This window comes from Mus musculus, chromosome 12 (genome assembly GCF_000001635.26).
Source record: "Mus musculus strain C57BL/6J chromosome 12, GRCm38.p6 C57BL/6J".
In the NCBI taxonomy this organism is placed as follows: Eukaryota; Metazoa; Chordata; class Mammalia; order Rodentia; family Muridae; genus Mus; species Mus musculus.
Genome location: NC_000078.6, coordinates 30,064,249 through 30,077,801, shown reverse-complemented (window position 1 = coordinate 30,077,801; position 13,553 = coordinate 30,064,249). Strand labels below are relative to the sequence as shown.

Sequence of the window (13,553 nt, the reverse complement as noted above, 5' to 3'; positions counted from 1 at the left end):
ACAGAATTTGAGGCCACTTCTGTCTGTATGCACCGTTGTAAATTCAAGAGAGCTAATTCAGAAAGAAACCTGCCAAAGCGAACCATAAACCACTGGAGTCAGCATCCTAATTCCCTACGGGCCCAGAAACATGGCTAACCTCACTTCATCCCACGAGAGAGCTCCAAGGGCCAAGAATGAAACTCCTGAGGCTGTCAGTCGGCTAAAGGGCATCTGTCTGCGATTCTAATGCTCTACCCAAGACGTCTTCAGAATTCCTTTCTGAGTGATTAGCACTGAGACCAGAAAAGTGCTGAGAACAGGGTTTCTTCATTTGATGTGTTATCACCAAAGAGCACAGATTCCAGAAACACAAGAGATGGACAAATGGCTCTTGTAAGTGTGGGACTGAAGGTGTTATCGAGGCTGAAATTGACCGAGTCATTCCCGAGTGACAAGATATGGAGGTTTCACACATGCACAAAGGATTCATAGAGCCGAGCACAGTGCACAGGCCAAGTCCTGAGACTCTACAGTCATGTACAGGCTAAGTGACAGTAGGTGGCCTAACACACTGCCAAGTCCAAGCTACGGAAGGATAGAGAGATCTTGGTAAGGCAGTGTACAGGAAAGAAGCCAGGTAGAGAATGAAGGCTGTCTAAATAGTTTTTAATAGAAATACTGGCGGGGCGTGGTGGCGCACGCCTTTAATCCCAGCACTCGGGAGGCAGAGGCAGGAGGATTTCTGAGTTCGAGGCCAGCCTGGTCTACAAAGTGAGTTCCAGGACAGCCAGAGCTATACAGAGAAACCCTGCCTCAGAAAACCAAAAAAAAAAAAAAAAAAAAAAAAAAAAAAAAAAAAAAAAAAAAAAAAAAAAGAAGAAGAAGAAGAAGAAGAAGAAGAAAGAAAGAAAGAAAGAAAGAAAGAGATACTGACAAATTTAAACTCCAAGGCTCAACTTTAAGAAACACTGGTGTTCCAGCTTCCAAGAGATTTTCAGATTCTAGAGAGAGAACAGCTGGGATACAGGTCCCAGCTGGAAAGCCAGTCTAAGCTACCAGGCCTCGGCTGCCTCCTCTTTCACTCAGAATCAACCTTAGCCAGCATTGATCCAACCCCTGCAGCCTGCTGCTGGGACTAGTCCTCATAGCCTCAGGGGTGTGGCACCTTTTACAGTGCTGGACACAGTATGTGAGACTTAAGAAAACAAACATTTCTCTGCTGGGTGGTTTCTAACAATCTCAAGGAGCCAGTGATTAGCAGCCGACAAGAGTCTATGGCAGGGCTGTGATAGCAGAGAGTTGGAGGAAGGGCTGCTGGCCTCAGACAGTTCATTGTGGGAAGTCACTGGGTTAGGAACTTGGCAGCAGCACAGGAGGTATGAAAGCAACATCTGCTCAGACTCCAGGGTCAGATGTTGCAGGTCCCTGGCTAGGCTGGCTCAAGGGCTCTGCCTCTTGCTCTCTAACTCCCAGTGACTAGTTCGATTTGTCTCTATGTGGGACAGACCACTGGGAAATTTGTTGTCTATCCCTAGATCCTCCAAAAGTTCTAACTGCCCATGGCTACATTCTGCCTTCCTGGACCCTAACTGAATTCCACAGTCTTTGCAAATGCGTATGAAGACAGGCTGAGTATTATGCTGTGTTCTTCAGGTGCAGCTGCTGTGTCCCCTCTGTCATGTCCCATCTGAGTCCTTTGGGAACCTTAAGAAGCTCACTGTCCTAGTAACTGTGGCTGTCACTGTTGAACTGTGGCCATCACTAGACCTGAACCTCTCTCCCAATTAAGGGACAGTCCCTGCCAGCTCTCTCTGCCTTCAATTCACTCAGAGAAGGACATATTATCTAAACAGCTTTTTTGCCATGAGTTGAGCTAGGGGCCAGCCAGGTGGGGACCTGTGGCCCTGCTGGGAAGATCTGCTGACCTGTGTCCTCCTGTACAGATTCTGGCAGGCTACCTCGGGCATCCTGGGTCTCCATTGCACTGGGTGCACTTCTCATTGGTGGTTTGGCCAGTCTCACCTGGATAGTAATTTGCAGGTGGTAAGTTCTTCTTTCTGCCTAGTTCCTACACGGGGTGTTTCCTCTCCTCTGGGTATAGCTCTTCTCAAAGCTCCCCTGTCATGAGAGAAGTTGAAAGTCCAATACTACATCAGAGGCTAGATGACTAGACTGTCAGGTATGGTTTAGGTAATAAAAGCGAAGTAGGCAAGATAGGGACAGAACTGCATTTATTCAATGAGAAGAACCCAGATCATGCTCATAACCACTGTATGACCAGAGTGGTGGCAAGCTGTGGCAGTTACTACCCATCAACCACTGTGGCAGGGCCCTATAAAATGTTGTGGGGACAGTCAGGATGCAGCTGTGCTGTCTGAGTAAGCAAGGTTAGCCTCCAGAATAACAGGATAAGGTAGAGGATGGACACAGATCCATAGCATATAGAGCATCGCATAGGTGTTCCCAGGAAACTGTGGCATTATGAGTGGTTCTTCCACTAAGTGGCTCGCACATATCCCAAGTCTCTGGCCATGGTGACTGTCACCTTATCAGTGTCCAGCTTGAATTAGACTGTGTCAGGTTTTCCCTTCCTCTTCCCTCTCACCATGCTCCTTCTCCCTGCCCCATATTCATCTTTCATCTCTCCCTTCTTCCATTTTCTCTCCCCCATCCTGTCTCTGAAAAAAAAAAAAACAAAAACAAAAAACAAAAAAACTTCCCTTTTAAAGTTCATAGCATTCTTTCCCAAGCACACATTTAACCACAACTCATACATCTTGCATCCTCCGGTAACGATATTTACACACTAAGTGGGGCTTGGTAGCTTGTTTTAGGGTTCCAGAAAACAGGATCAGGTCCTACTTTATTTTCTTGGAAAGGCATTTCTTTAAACCATCATCACCAATCTTATAGAAAACTATTATTTTGTTGTAAGAGAGCTAGGATTGTACATACAACCAAATTCCTTCTGAAGAGGAATATACAGACAGAGATGGAAGAAAGCATAACTCTTCCTCATGTATCACAAAACCACTTGCATGCACATGGGAGTGAAGAGTTATCAGGTAGATAGGCTCTGTGAAGTGACAGTGACGTGGCCTTCCATGTCCACGGGGCAGCTTATAAACCTAAAGCTGCAGCAGATGTGACAGGCTATTAACAAGAACGGAAGCATTTGAGTAGCGAGCCTCTGCTTTGCAAATTGGTTTCTCCTTGCAGGCTCTGCAATTTGATGAACACATTTCTTGAATAATTAAAAGCATGATAAATTAAATGAGGCAGGGTCAGGCAGGGATGCAGCTTTCGCAAGCTACAATGAGTGGTTTTGCTAACTACTATGCCTAGAACTCCTGACACTGCCAAAAACCACAAACCCCACTCTCCACTGGTTCCTCTGGAGTCAGGTTACCATTTAACAATCTGAAGGATGCCACAGAGAAAGTCTTTCTCTGTGGTCCCCTGAGTGACTTCCCTGACTCTACGTCCAGAGAGGTGGCTACCGTTTCTGTCTGTGCCCAGCTCCTGTGGAACAGAGTGGTCTCAGGCCCTGGAGTGGTCTTCTAAGTTTTGGCAACATTGACTAGATGTGTGTTTATTCACAGGACACATGCTGATAAGAAAGCCACATTGCCGATCACAGAGAGAGTGACCACCCAGTCAGGATGCAGAAAGAGTCAGGGGAGGGGGATTTCACCACACAAGGCCGCAGCTCAAGACACTGGACAGGTGAGTACACACGGGCAGGGGTCTGTCGCCCCATCCCAGATCCCAGGGATGTCCTAAGACTATCAGCTGCTTCTACATCTGCGCACGGGTGCCCTCCATACAGCTGTGTAATGCAGAGCCCTGTGCTGTCCTGCACTCCAATCCTTGTGACTTTCTTTCTCACACTAATTACATTTTTCAACGACTGATAATTTGTCAGAAGTTGAGCCTACTATTTAAGAAGTACAGATGAGTAACTGCCAGGTAACTGCCAGGTTCAAAAGAAACTTGGGACTAATGGCTAATTGTGATGCTTATTATCATACCAAAGCACATGCTAGCCTTGGGTCCTCTCAATATAGCAAGTACCTGTTAGAGAGTCCAGGCTGGGTTCCTAGCTCTTCTCACCCCACCCCTACCCTAAACTTCTCCAGCTCATGGAGGGGCTTCCCTCCCCCAGCTTCTCAGTCCCTGTATAATTCTGGCCATATGCTCTTCTGGCTCTTTGTCCCCTCCCTCTCTTGGTTCTCTTGCCCCACCCCCTGCCACTCTCTTTTGGTCCTCCTCTCTCACTCTCTGCCTCAATCTCTCTCTCTCTCTCTCTCTCTCTCTCTCTCTCTCTCTCTCTCTCTCTCTCTCTCTCTCTCTCTGTGTGTGTGTGTCTGTGTGTGTGTCTGTGTCTGTGTCTGTGTGTGTGTGTGTCTCCCCCTCTCCTTTCATGGCCTGGTTCAGTCTACTGGCCATGTTTAGTCTACTACTGATTTTCATTCCTTGCTCTAGACTCTCCCAGATGCCTCTAGCTGTGTTCTCCCTCATATCTATGACAAAAACCTTCCCTCAACCATACCTGTGAGCAGTCATATCCTTACTTTATGCATCTGGTGCTAAAATCCAGAAGAGGCATATATGAGTACCCTAACCAGCTCAGCCACTCCTAACCAAGCCAATCTCCTGATCTGACACCCCTAAGGCGTGTGTGAATCATTTGTCTCTGTTGGCTTCCGCCACCATCATATTTGTTTCCAAGCTCTAGAGTCTAACTCTTCAGCTGCTTCTGCCCTATAAAATTAATTATTGTAATATAAGTGTAAGTGAATTAATCTCGCAGCTGTATATCTTTATCCTAGCTATATAATACAATGACACGGAAAAATTAGCATCTATTTTAATACTTCACCTCGATATCTGGGCAGCCAAATGCTCTATCTTCACCTCCTAAGCTAATCTGGCTACCCGCCAGCCATGATCTCAATATCCTTGCTTCTTATTGGCCTGGCTCTTTGGGCTTCAGGTGTGTTTCTATGATCTTTCTCTCTCTCTCTCCCTGGACCCCCTTCTTCATTGCTTCAACTCAACTCCTCTTCCCCTTACTCCTTCCCTTGGCTGGTGGGAGTTCCTTCCACCCTATTCTCTCTTCTACCCAGCCATGGAGTAAGCAGCATTTATTGACAAGGCAGAGAATAAGTGGTTAAAAAAAAAGTTTATACAAATTTGAGACAAGAGATTCTTGACATAAGCATTACAATGCCATGTGTCCAGATTGAAATGAGTTATGAGGGCAGAGAAATCAACGTTTGAACAATACAAGGATAACCTTTGCACAAGTGCACAAAAACATGCTTACACTCCCCTCTACTTGCTCTAACCTGTCATCTTTCCTTGCACACTCAATAATTGTCCACTAATCTCTCCGGCTCCTGGAGCGATCTCTCTGCTAAGACAACTTACTCCTTTTCTCTATTCAAATCTTCCCCTTTCCTAAAAGCCTTTCCCAGTCCACATCTTCAGCTGCTTTCTCATCTACCTGCTCTATCCACTAAGTTCTTCTCTCCTAGGTAATTATCACCCCAGAGCCACCTGCTTTGCCTACTATTACTTTAAAAGCCACACTGATGTGCCAGGATGTTTTTCTCATACCCTTTGGTCCCCATCAATGGAAAAGGGGTGACTCTCCTCTATAATTTGGGACATTTCTCTTTCCACTTGGAGATACTCAGGTTGAATATTTTGTCACCAAGACACCCTTCTCTTTCCCATCCTCTCTTTCTCCCCATATGTTTCTTTCTGGGGTCTCCTCACCTCCTCACTAGGGGGTGTTCTCTAAGCCCTTCAGCTTCTTTATGCCCCCCTGAGTCTCTACCATATTGGAATCCTCACTCTGTGGAGGTCCTGCTTGCAACCCTTGTCCTTCATGGTGACCCTGTTCTCCTGTTTCTCTTAGCTCCCTCTTGGAACTTATTGGAACTTTCATCTAGTAGAACTCCTGTCTCTGACCCTTTCTTCTTCCCCCCTTGGACTCAGAGATTTCATTAAACCCTTGCTGTCTTACTGAAAGCACATTGTTCTCACTACAACTCAATGGCTAAAAATGGCACACTTGATTTCCAAATTCTTTCATATGGTAACAACCTCTGCCACTGCACAAACAAATGGCCCCCACATCTCTTCTGTATAAACTTCTGCTGCTCTACATTCTCAAAAGCCTCTTACCTCTAAGCTTTTTCTACTTTCCAGTCTTAAAATCTTTTATCTCTACAAATTCTTTGCTCTACTCTCAAACAAAATCTCTTAAAACTATTGTGTAAACTCTTTAACTCAGGATTTGTAAGTTTATTGGGTCTGTTTCTTTTAAAAAATCTGTAAAACCTGTGACAAAAGGCTTAAAACTTGTAACAAATGTCTGATAATTGTTAAAAAAAAACCTATATGCAGGTAATCTTAGTCTACTATAGCAGCCTACATATGTGATTCAACTCTTGTTTAAACAAATCGACCCATGACAGCATACTGTCTATGTAACTTGAATTCAACTCTTGTTTAGGAAAATAGATGTTTTCAAATAGCAACCATGTTGCTCACCTCCATCTTGGCTGATGACTTCATCAGGATGGAAACAACCATGTGGCTGGCAGCCATCTTTACTAAGGGTATACAGGGTACATGTAACTTCACCACCATCTTAGTTAAGATGACTATTTGATATAAACAAACCAAGGCAACAATCATAAAACTTCTTAGTGCTACTGAACCCTCTGCTCATCCTTTTATCTCCTCTTTAGACTAAGGAGGAAACAGGATAGATTTTTATGTGATGATAAATTCCTAAGGTTATAAAGGTATGCTTTTGTCAACTGAACTTTAGAGATGGCTGTCTCACTGCTTATGTCTTTGCTAACTGTTCAAGCCCAGGCTTCTAGAAAATTTTAGATAAAGAACATATGTTTGGTGAATAAGGAATATTTAATAGAGAAGGTTTATAAATTTCTAAAGTTATAAAGGTCTACTCTGGTAAACAAAAGCTGACTTAGAGATTTGTGACTAATCACTTATATCTTTATTAATTGTGTTCGACATCAGACTTCTAGAAAAAAATTTAAAAGGAACGTGTTGATAAGTTATTTCTCTGTAGGTGAAATGAGCCAATTCAAACCAGAATAAAATAAGTATAAATACAATAAACACAGGTTTATTGGGAAGTTGCTCTCAGGCTCTCAGGTCGTGAAAGAGCTTAGTGAGGTCACAGTGTGGAGGGAGACAGAGGGAAAGGGGAAGAGAAAGAAAGAAAGAAAGTGTACACGCAGAGAGAAGGAAAAGAGTGGGGAGAGACCAAAATGTCTGGGCTATAGGAAGAGACTCTGAGGAAAAGGCAGAAAGGGCTGGAAAGTTCTCAGTAGAGGGCCCATATGCCAGGAAGGACTAAGGGATGCTGGGAGAACATGGAAGCCAAGTCTACTTCAGTATGTAAATTATAAACCTCAGCCCCTTGTTCCAGGTCTGAAACTTCACACATGTTTGATAAATAGGATATGTTTGATAAGTAAGGCTTATGAATTCCTAAGGTCTATTCAGCTTGGAAGAAACTGACCTGAAGATATATGTCTTTGCCACTGTGTTTATGGCTCAAAGTTTTATTTTGATGCTAAAGGATCTTTAACTAAGTCTTCAATTCAAATGTTTAAGTGGGATAAAATTGTAAAATCCTGATCATTATATACGCTATTAACTTGTTGTAGACTGTTAAAGATAATTAAGACATGCAAGTTAATGGTCATTTACCTTATAAATGATCAATTTTTTTAATCTGTTCAGAACTATGCTCATAGTGATGCCAACTACAAATGTAACTCATTTACAAGGATGGGCTTTGGTTAGCTTCCTGTATGTGCTTTCAAAGTGAAGCAAGTAACTAAAGATAAGTAAAAGTTGTTTAAGCAGGTCCACTAAGTAGATGGTCCTCAAACTCCTCTGAGGTCTGCTGACTGTGGCATTTAAAGTGCTTAATGAAAAAGCTTCCCATGAGACACAGAAATGCCAGCTCTCCAAAGAAGACAATGGGGCACAGATGACCCCATCTGGATTGTGGGGACACTAGCCACTGGGAAATGAACTGCTCCATGCCTCTCCCTCTTCCAGGGCTCAGCTCCCTGGACTGTAGACACAGAACAGTAGGGTTAATTGGCCTACTCTGCCTCCCCCAAGGAATGTAGTTTTCCCAAGTTCCTCCTCCACAGGAAAATCTCTCCAACCTTCTGGGTCTGGCAGCTGAGACTTAATACTGTCCTGGGTGACAGCCAGAAGACTGATAAACTCTGCCCCCAATGAAACCCTTGAGATTAGCATGGGCAGCCTCGGGTAACTGTCTAGATAGTGAGTACCTCTCTTGTCATTTTAATTGACGCAAAGGCCATTTGAGCTATACTCCTTGCCCTAATTTATCCTTTTCAGATCTCTGATTATGTTAGTGGCTAAAGGTGGCTTTATCAGTTTAATAGCAGCAAGCACACCAGCTTCTCCCCCAAGGCTGCAGCTACAAGGTCAACCCATTTCCTATGTAAAAGTCAGACACAGTCAGTTTACAGTGCTGGAAGCCATCACTCTGAAAGAGATAAACTCACACAGCAGGGTTCAACATAAAATTTTACTATTCCTTTATTTAAAGGAACTTGTATTGCAATGACTGCTCTGGGTAAACAACCAGCTGTGTGCCCCGGTAAATAATTGGAGGAAAAGGTTTGGAGTTTATGAAAGTTGTAAGGGTCTAAGTAATTAATTTAAGATATGTAGATGCAAGTTGTAAAAGTCTGTGTATTAAGTGAAAACTTAGAGTTGTGAGGGTCCATGAAAGCGATTTAAGATATGTAAATGCTAAGTGCAAGGGTCTAAGAAAATAATTTAATTTTTTATGTGAAAAATGAGAAGTGTTTCAGATTTCTTTTACTCTGTGTATGCTGTTGTTATTATATTAAGACTTCAAAAGTTCATAATTTTAACATGAATCATTGGAGGTCTGATAAGCTATTAATCTAGCTCTGGTAAAGTACTGTCTACTATTATCATAGTCATCAGCTCCAATTGTTAAATTCCCTTTAGTTGTATAGACTTCAAAGAACTTCTCATCATGCTGAAAACATCTCTGTCCAGTCTACATATCCAGTCCTGTAGACAGAGGAGTGTTCATGATTTAAACCCCAAAACTATAGCGTTTCCTATGACTCAAGCTGTTTACAAACAAACACAATGAGGGTTTCAGTGCAGATTACAAACAATGGCTATGCTAACTTATCTAAAACTTTAAATTCATGTAAGCTTCAGGGAGTTCAGACTTGGATCCACCTACAGGTCAAACAGACTCCTGTAGGTAAGTACTCCTGTCAATCAATAGCCATGAAGATGGGTTCTCTCTCTCTCTCTCTCTCTCTCTCTCTCTCTCTCTCTCTCTCTCTCTCTCCCCTTCCCTTAGTCTGGCAACTACTTCCTGAATGGGAGGGGTGTGGTGAAGAAAGGGTGAAAAAGTGAAAAGTTTATTTCAAAACTGTCTCTCAGGAAAATAGTGAGAAGCAGTGGGGGAATAGGGGTTGGGGGGGGGAGGGTGTTCCTCAGGGACTATGTACCTGGGAGAAAGAGAGGTGGTGGGCTGGGTCCAGTGGCAACGAACTGTATATTTCTGAGTCTGAGCTGAGAGAACCTGGAGGCTAGCATGGACCTTGATATACTAATAGGCACCACAGTTGTGTGTTAATGGAAGTGCCCTGTATCTGTCCCTTTTGCCAGAGATGAAGAGATTAGCTCCTTCTAGCAAGTGGGAGCTAGCTTCTCAAGTCCCAGAGGGAATGTCAGCCTTTGTCTAACTGGCAGAACTTGGAAGTTCCTGGAACCTGACCTTCCAGCATTTTTGGTTGTTGACACAGGGTGACTAAAGATATAATCTCTCCTCTAACTGCTTCTCAGCAAAAATCAGGACTTCATTAGTTAGGAACCAGAAAGGCTGGAATACCAGTCAGTCATAAGGCCAGGAAGAGAAGGAGTCGGGCAATGACCAGAAACATGGTTTTTCACTCATTGCCCAAGTTCTGCAGGATAATCTGAGGCTAATGAACTATAGACCACTTTGGAGCCCTTAGGGGCTCAGGCTGATAGCTGATGGTAGGTGGCCGGGGAGGGAAACTTTATCAGAAGATTACCAACCATCAGATAATTTTGCTAATTATTTCCTGAAAGAACTCAAAGGGACAAGGAGCAATCATTAATATGATGAATATGGAAATCAGTGAGCCAAGGAGATTTAAGAGCCAGGGCCCCAAGAGAGTCAAAAATAAGAGTTCTACAAAAGAGTTAGCTTCTGGATGACAAAGAGATTTTTCTAGCTCCTGTAAGTCTTTACTCTTTTCTTCCACCTGGCCAGGTTGGTTTTAACACAAAACAGTATTCTTTATTGCGGAAGAGGCAGGTAACTCCCCTTCAGCTGCTGGTAAGTGGAGGGCCTTTCTATCTTTTTAGGACCACCAAGGCTAGGGAACTGAGATGGTTTTGGAGTAATTGCAGAGCAGGGGTTGGTTCCTGGATAGTGTCTTCTAGCTGGGTGAATACTTGCTGAGATAGAGACAGACTATAACCCCAGCTGCTTGTGGCCAAACTCATAGCAGCCACTGAGACTGCTAGACTAATCCCAATCCTGATTGGAAGGGCTACAGCCCATCAGACCCTGCGTGAGACTTGGAGGGAAGTAGAGAACTCTCCTCTGTGTATTGGATTAGTTGGGGGAAGTAATAGAGTTGGCAAATAGGGACCATGAATGGATTAGAAAAGCCTGTGAAGACTGGGAATTGGAACGGCTTGACTTGGTACCAGAAGAAGGTTCTTGAAATTGAGATGTTAATATGTGAGAACAAAGAGAAGGACTGAGTGGTTATTGAACCGGCAGTCACCTGGTATCACCAGAGAGTAAAAAGAGGCACCGGAGGTATCGCACCAGAGGTGGTGGGGTGGAAGGGAGCACCTGGACAGACCCATGCCAAAGTGTTCCCTCTGAGAAATCAGCTTAGTATAAGAGAGAATTTATTTGGGACCTAAAGGAGGGGGTAGAGGCAGAGAAGGGAGGGAGACAGAGAAGGACAGAAAGAAGAGAGATAAAGAGGAGGGAAAGCTGGCCAGGAACATAGGGGAGAGAGAGAGAGAGAGAGAGAGAGAGAGAGAGAGAGAGAGAGAGAGAGAGAGCGCTAATGGTTCTTCTTATATATAAGCCAGGTTTGTACCTGGCTGTTGCTAGGCAACTGTTGGGAAGAGCCTAGAGGAAATGCTAAGAAGAGGTGATGGAGGGGCATGTTTTGAGGTTACAGAATGTAGAGTTTAGGGTTAAGTGGATAAGAGGCATAGCTGCCTCTCAGGGTTGCTGCAAAGGAGCATAAAGGAAGGATGAAGTTATGTTACTGTTACTGCTTCACTGCTATGACCCACTGTTACTACCATAGATACGGAGGAGACTCAGAGGTTCATTTAGAATAGTCTTCCAAAGGGCTGAGTTAAGAAAGGTCTCCTGCACCTTGGACTTGTAGAGTGATTTCAGACTGTTGAGTAAACCCCCACTATATTACCTAAAAAGATGATGGGTGTTTCCTCAAGGGATCTAAAAATTACCACTCATTTTTTGCCAGATGGGCTAGCCCTGGTCATATAGATTTAGATCTACCCCACAACCCCTTGGACCTACTCTCTAAGGGCCCCCAGATGATAAAAATGACCATACTTGTCATGGTCCACAACACAGTTGTTGAAGTTGTGTGTTCTACCCTGGTTAGAGTGCTGGTACTTACAACTTCAATATAGGCACTCATCCCAGGATGAAGAGTCAGTGCAGGCCAGGAGAAGACAAAGGTACCTGGAATTGTCACATAAATTGAAGTTGGGCTGTTCCTTACTGCTTGGGTATAGAAAGTTAGTGTCTTAGTTAGAGTTTTACTACTATGAACAGACACCATGACCAAGATAACTCTTATAAAGGACAACATGTAATTGGGACTGGCTTACAGATTCAGAGGTTCAGTCCATTATCATCAAGGTGGGAGTATGGCAGTGCCCAGGCAGGCATGGTGCAGAAGGAGCTTCGAGGTCTACATCTTGTTCTGAAGGCAAACAGGCAATGACTTCCAGGAAACTAGGATGATGGTCTTAAAGCCCACACCCACAGTGACACACCTAGTCCAACAAGGTCACACCTCCAAATAGTGCCGCTCCATGGGGCAAACATATTTAAGTCAGCACAGTTAAATCTCTGAGTAGCAGGCAGAGAGCAGACAGAAGGCAGAACGAAGGAGTCTAGTACTATGAATGGTATATATCTGGAACTTCAAGGATTGTCATGGTCCTGCTGTCTGGGAGGTTGGAAAAACAAAGTGAGCTCAGGGCAGGAGGGTGACAGAGAAGGCCATTCTCAGGAACAGGTGGGTAGTAGGAAAGCCTAAGCTTTAGTTGGCAGCTGTACTTATCAGATAAGAGGTCAGGAGCCCTTTTGAGCCGTGATAGATGGATCCAGGTTTAATTCCTTGAAGTTCAGCTGCCATTAGTGTGATAAAGATGACCAGATGTGGGCCCATCCAGCGTGAGTTGAAAGCCTGTGGGAAAAAAACTTTCAAATAAAACCAGTCTCCTGACAGTATGGTTTGGGTATAGGATCAGTTGTGGGCATGAGGGGCACAAGATCAATGTGTTCCCAGAGATGGTGTCTCAGAGTGAGAGTAAGTAAGTCGATAGTCACATAGTGGGGCTGCTTCCACATGAGGTCAATTTCCCAGACGGAAGGGATGCATGTTAACTCAAAGGTGCTGAGGAAAGAGGGGTGTGGCCTAAATTCAAGTGAGGGAAACAGGCAAAGGTTGAGTCCAAGGAAAAGGACTTTAGAAGACAGTTTTGATCAATGAATCTTAATAACTCCATTATCCCTTCCTACCTTCCCCAAGGACTGAGGTCAGTAGGGAATGTGAAGGTGCCACTGTACCCCTAAGACCCTCAAGACTAACTGAGTGACTTTAGGAATGACTGCCAGGCCATTATCTGAATATGTAGATATAGGAAGTACAAACCTGAGTAGAATATCATTCATGAGGTGGGAACAAATAGCTGCTGCAGTCTCTGATGGAGTAGGAGATGTTTCTATCCATCCTGAGAAATGTCTACCATGATAAAAAGATGTATCTGTGCTTTTTATTAGGGTGTGTGTGTGAGAGAGAGAGAGAAAGATAGATAGATAGATAGATAGATAGATAGATAGATAGATAGATAGATAGATAGATAGATAGATCTACCAGTCCTCCCTCAGAAGAGTAACCCCTGATGGGGCTGGAGAGATGGCTCAGTAGTTAAGAGCACCGACTACTCTCCGACAGGTCCTGAGTTCAATCTCCAGCAACCCACTGTGGGCCATAACCATCTGTAATGGGATCTGATGCCCTCTTCTGGTCTGTTTGAAGACAGCAACAGTGTACACACACACACACACACACACACACACTCACGGCTCCCTGTTGGGAGGTTTGGACTCAGGTGGAACATGCCTGGATGGTAGCCTTAAGGAGGGCAAAAAGGATGGTGAA

General features: G+C 44.0%; 1 protein-coding gene across 4 annotated transcripts in view; it reads left to right on the top strand.

The window, feature by feature from the left end:
• Tpo (thyroid peroxidase) overlaps positions 1-13,553 on the top strand; it is a 78,326-nt gene that overhangs the window by 55,183 nt on the left and 9,590 nt on the right. For 2 of the 4 annotated variants that reach the window (NM_009417.3, XM_011243856.2), the window contains exons 15-16: positions 1,926-2,025; positions 3,585-3,708. In NM_009417.3, the coding sequence (NP_033443.1) occupies positions 1,926-2,025; positions 3,585-3,708 (224 nt within the window). The remainder of the gene's footprint in view (positions 1-1,925; positions 2,026-3,584; positions 3,709-13,553) is intronic. The other 2 variants (XR_003950045.1, XR_872405.2) reach the window with 1 other exon arrangement.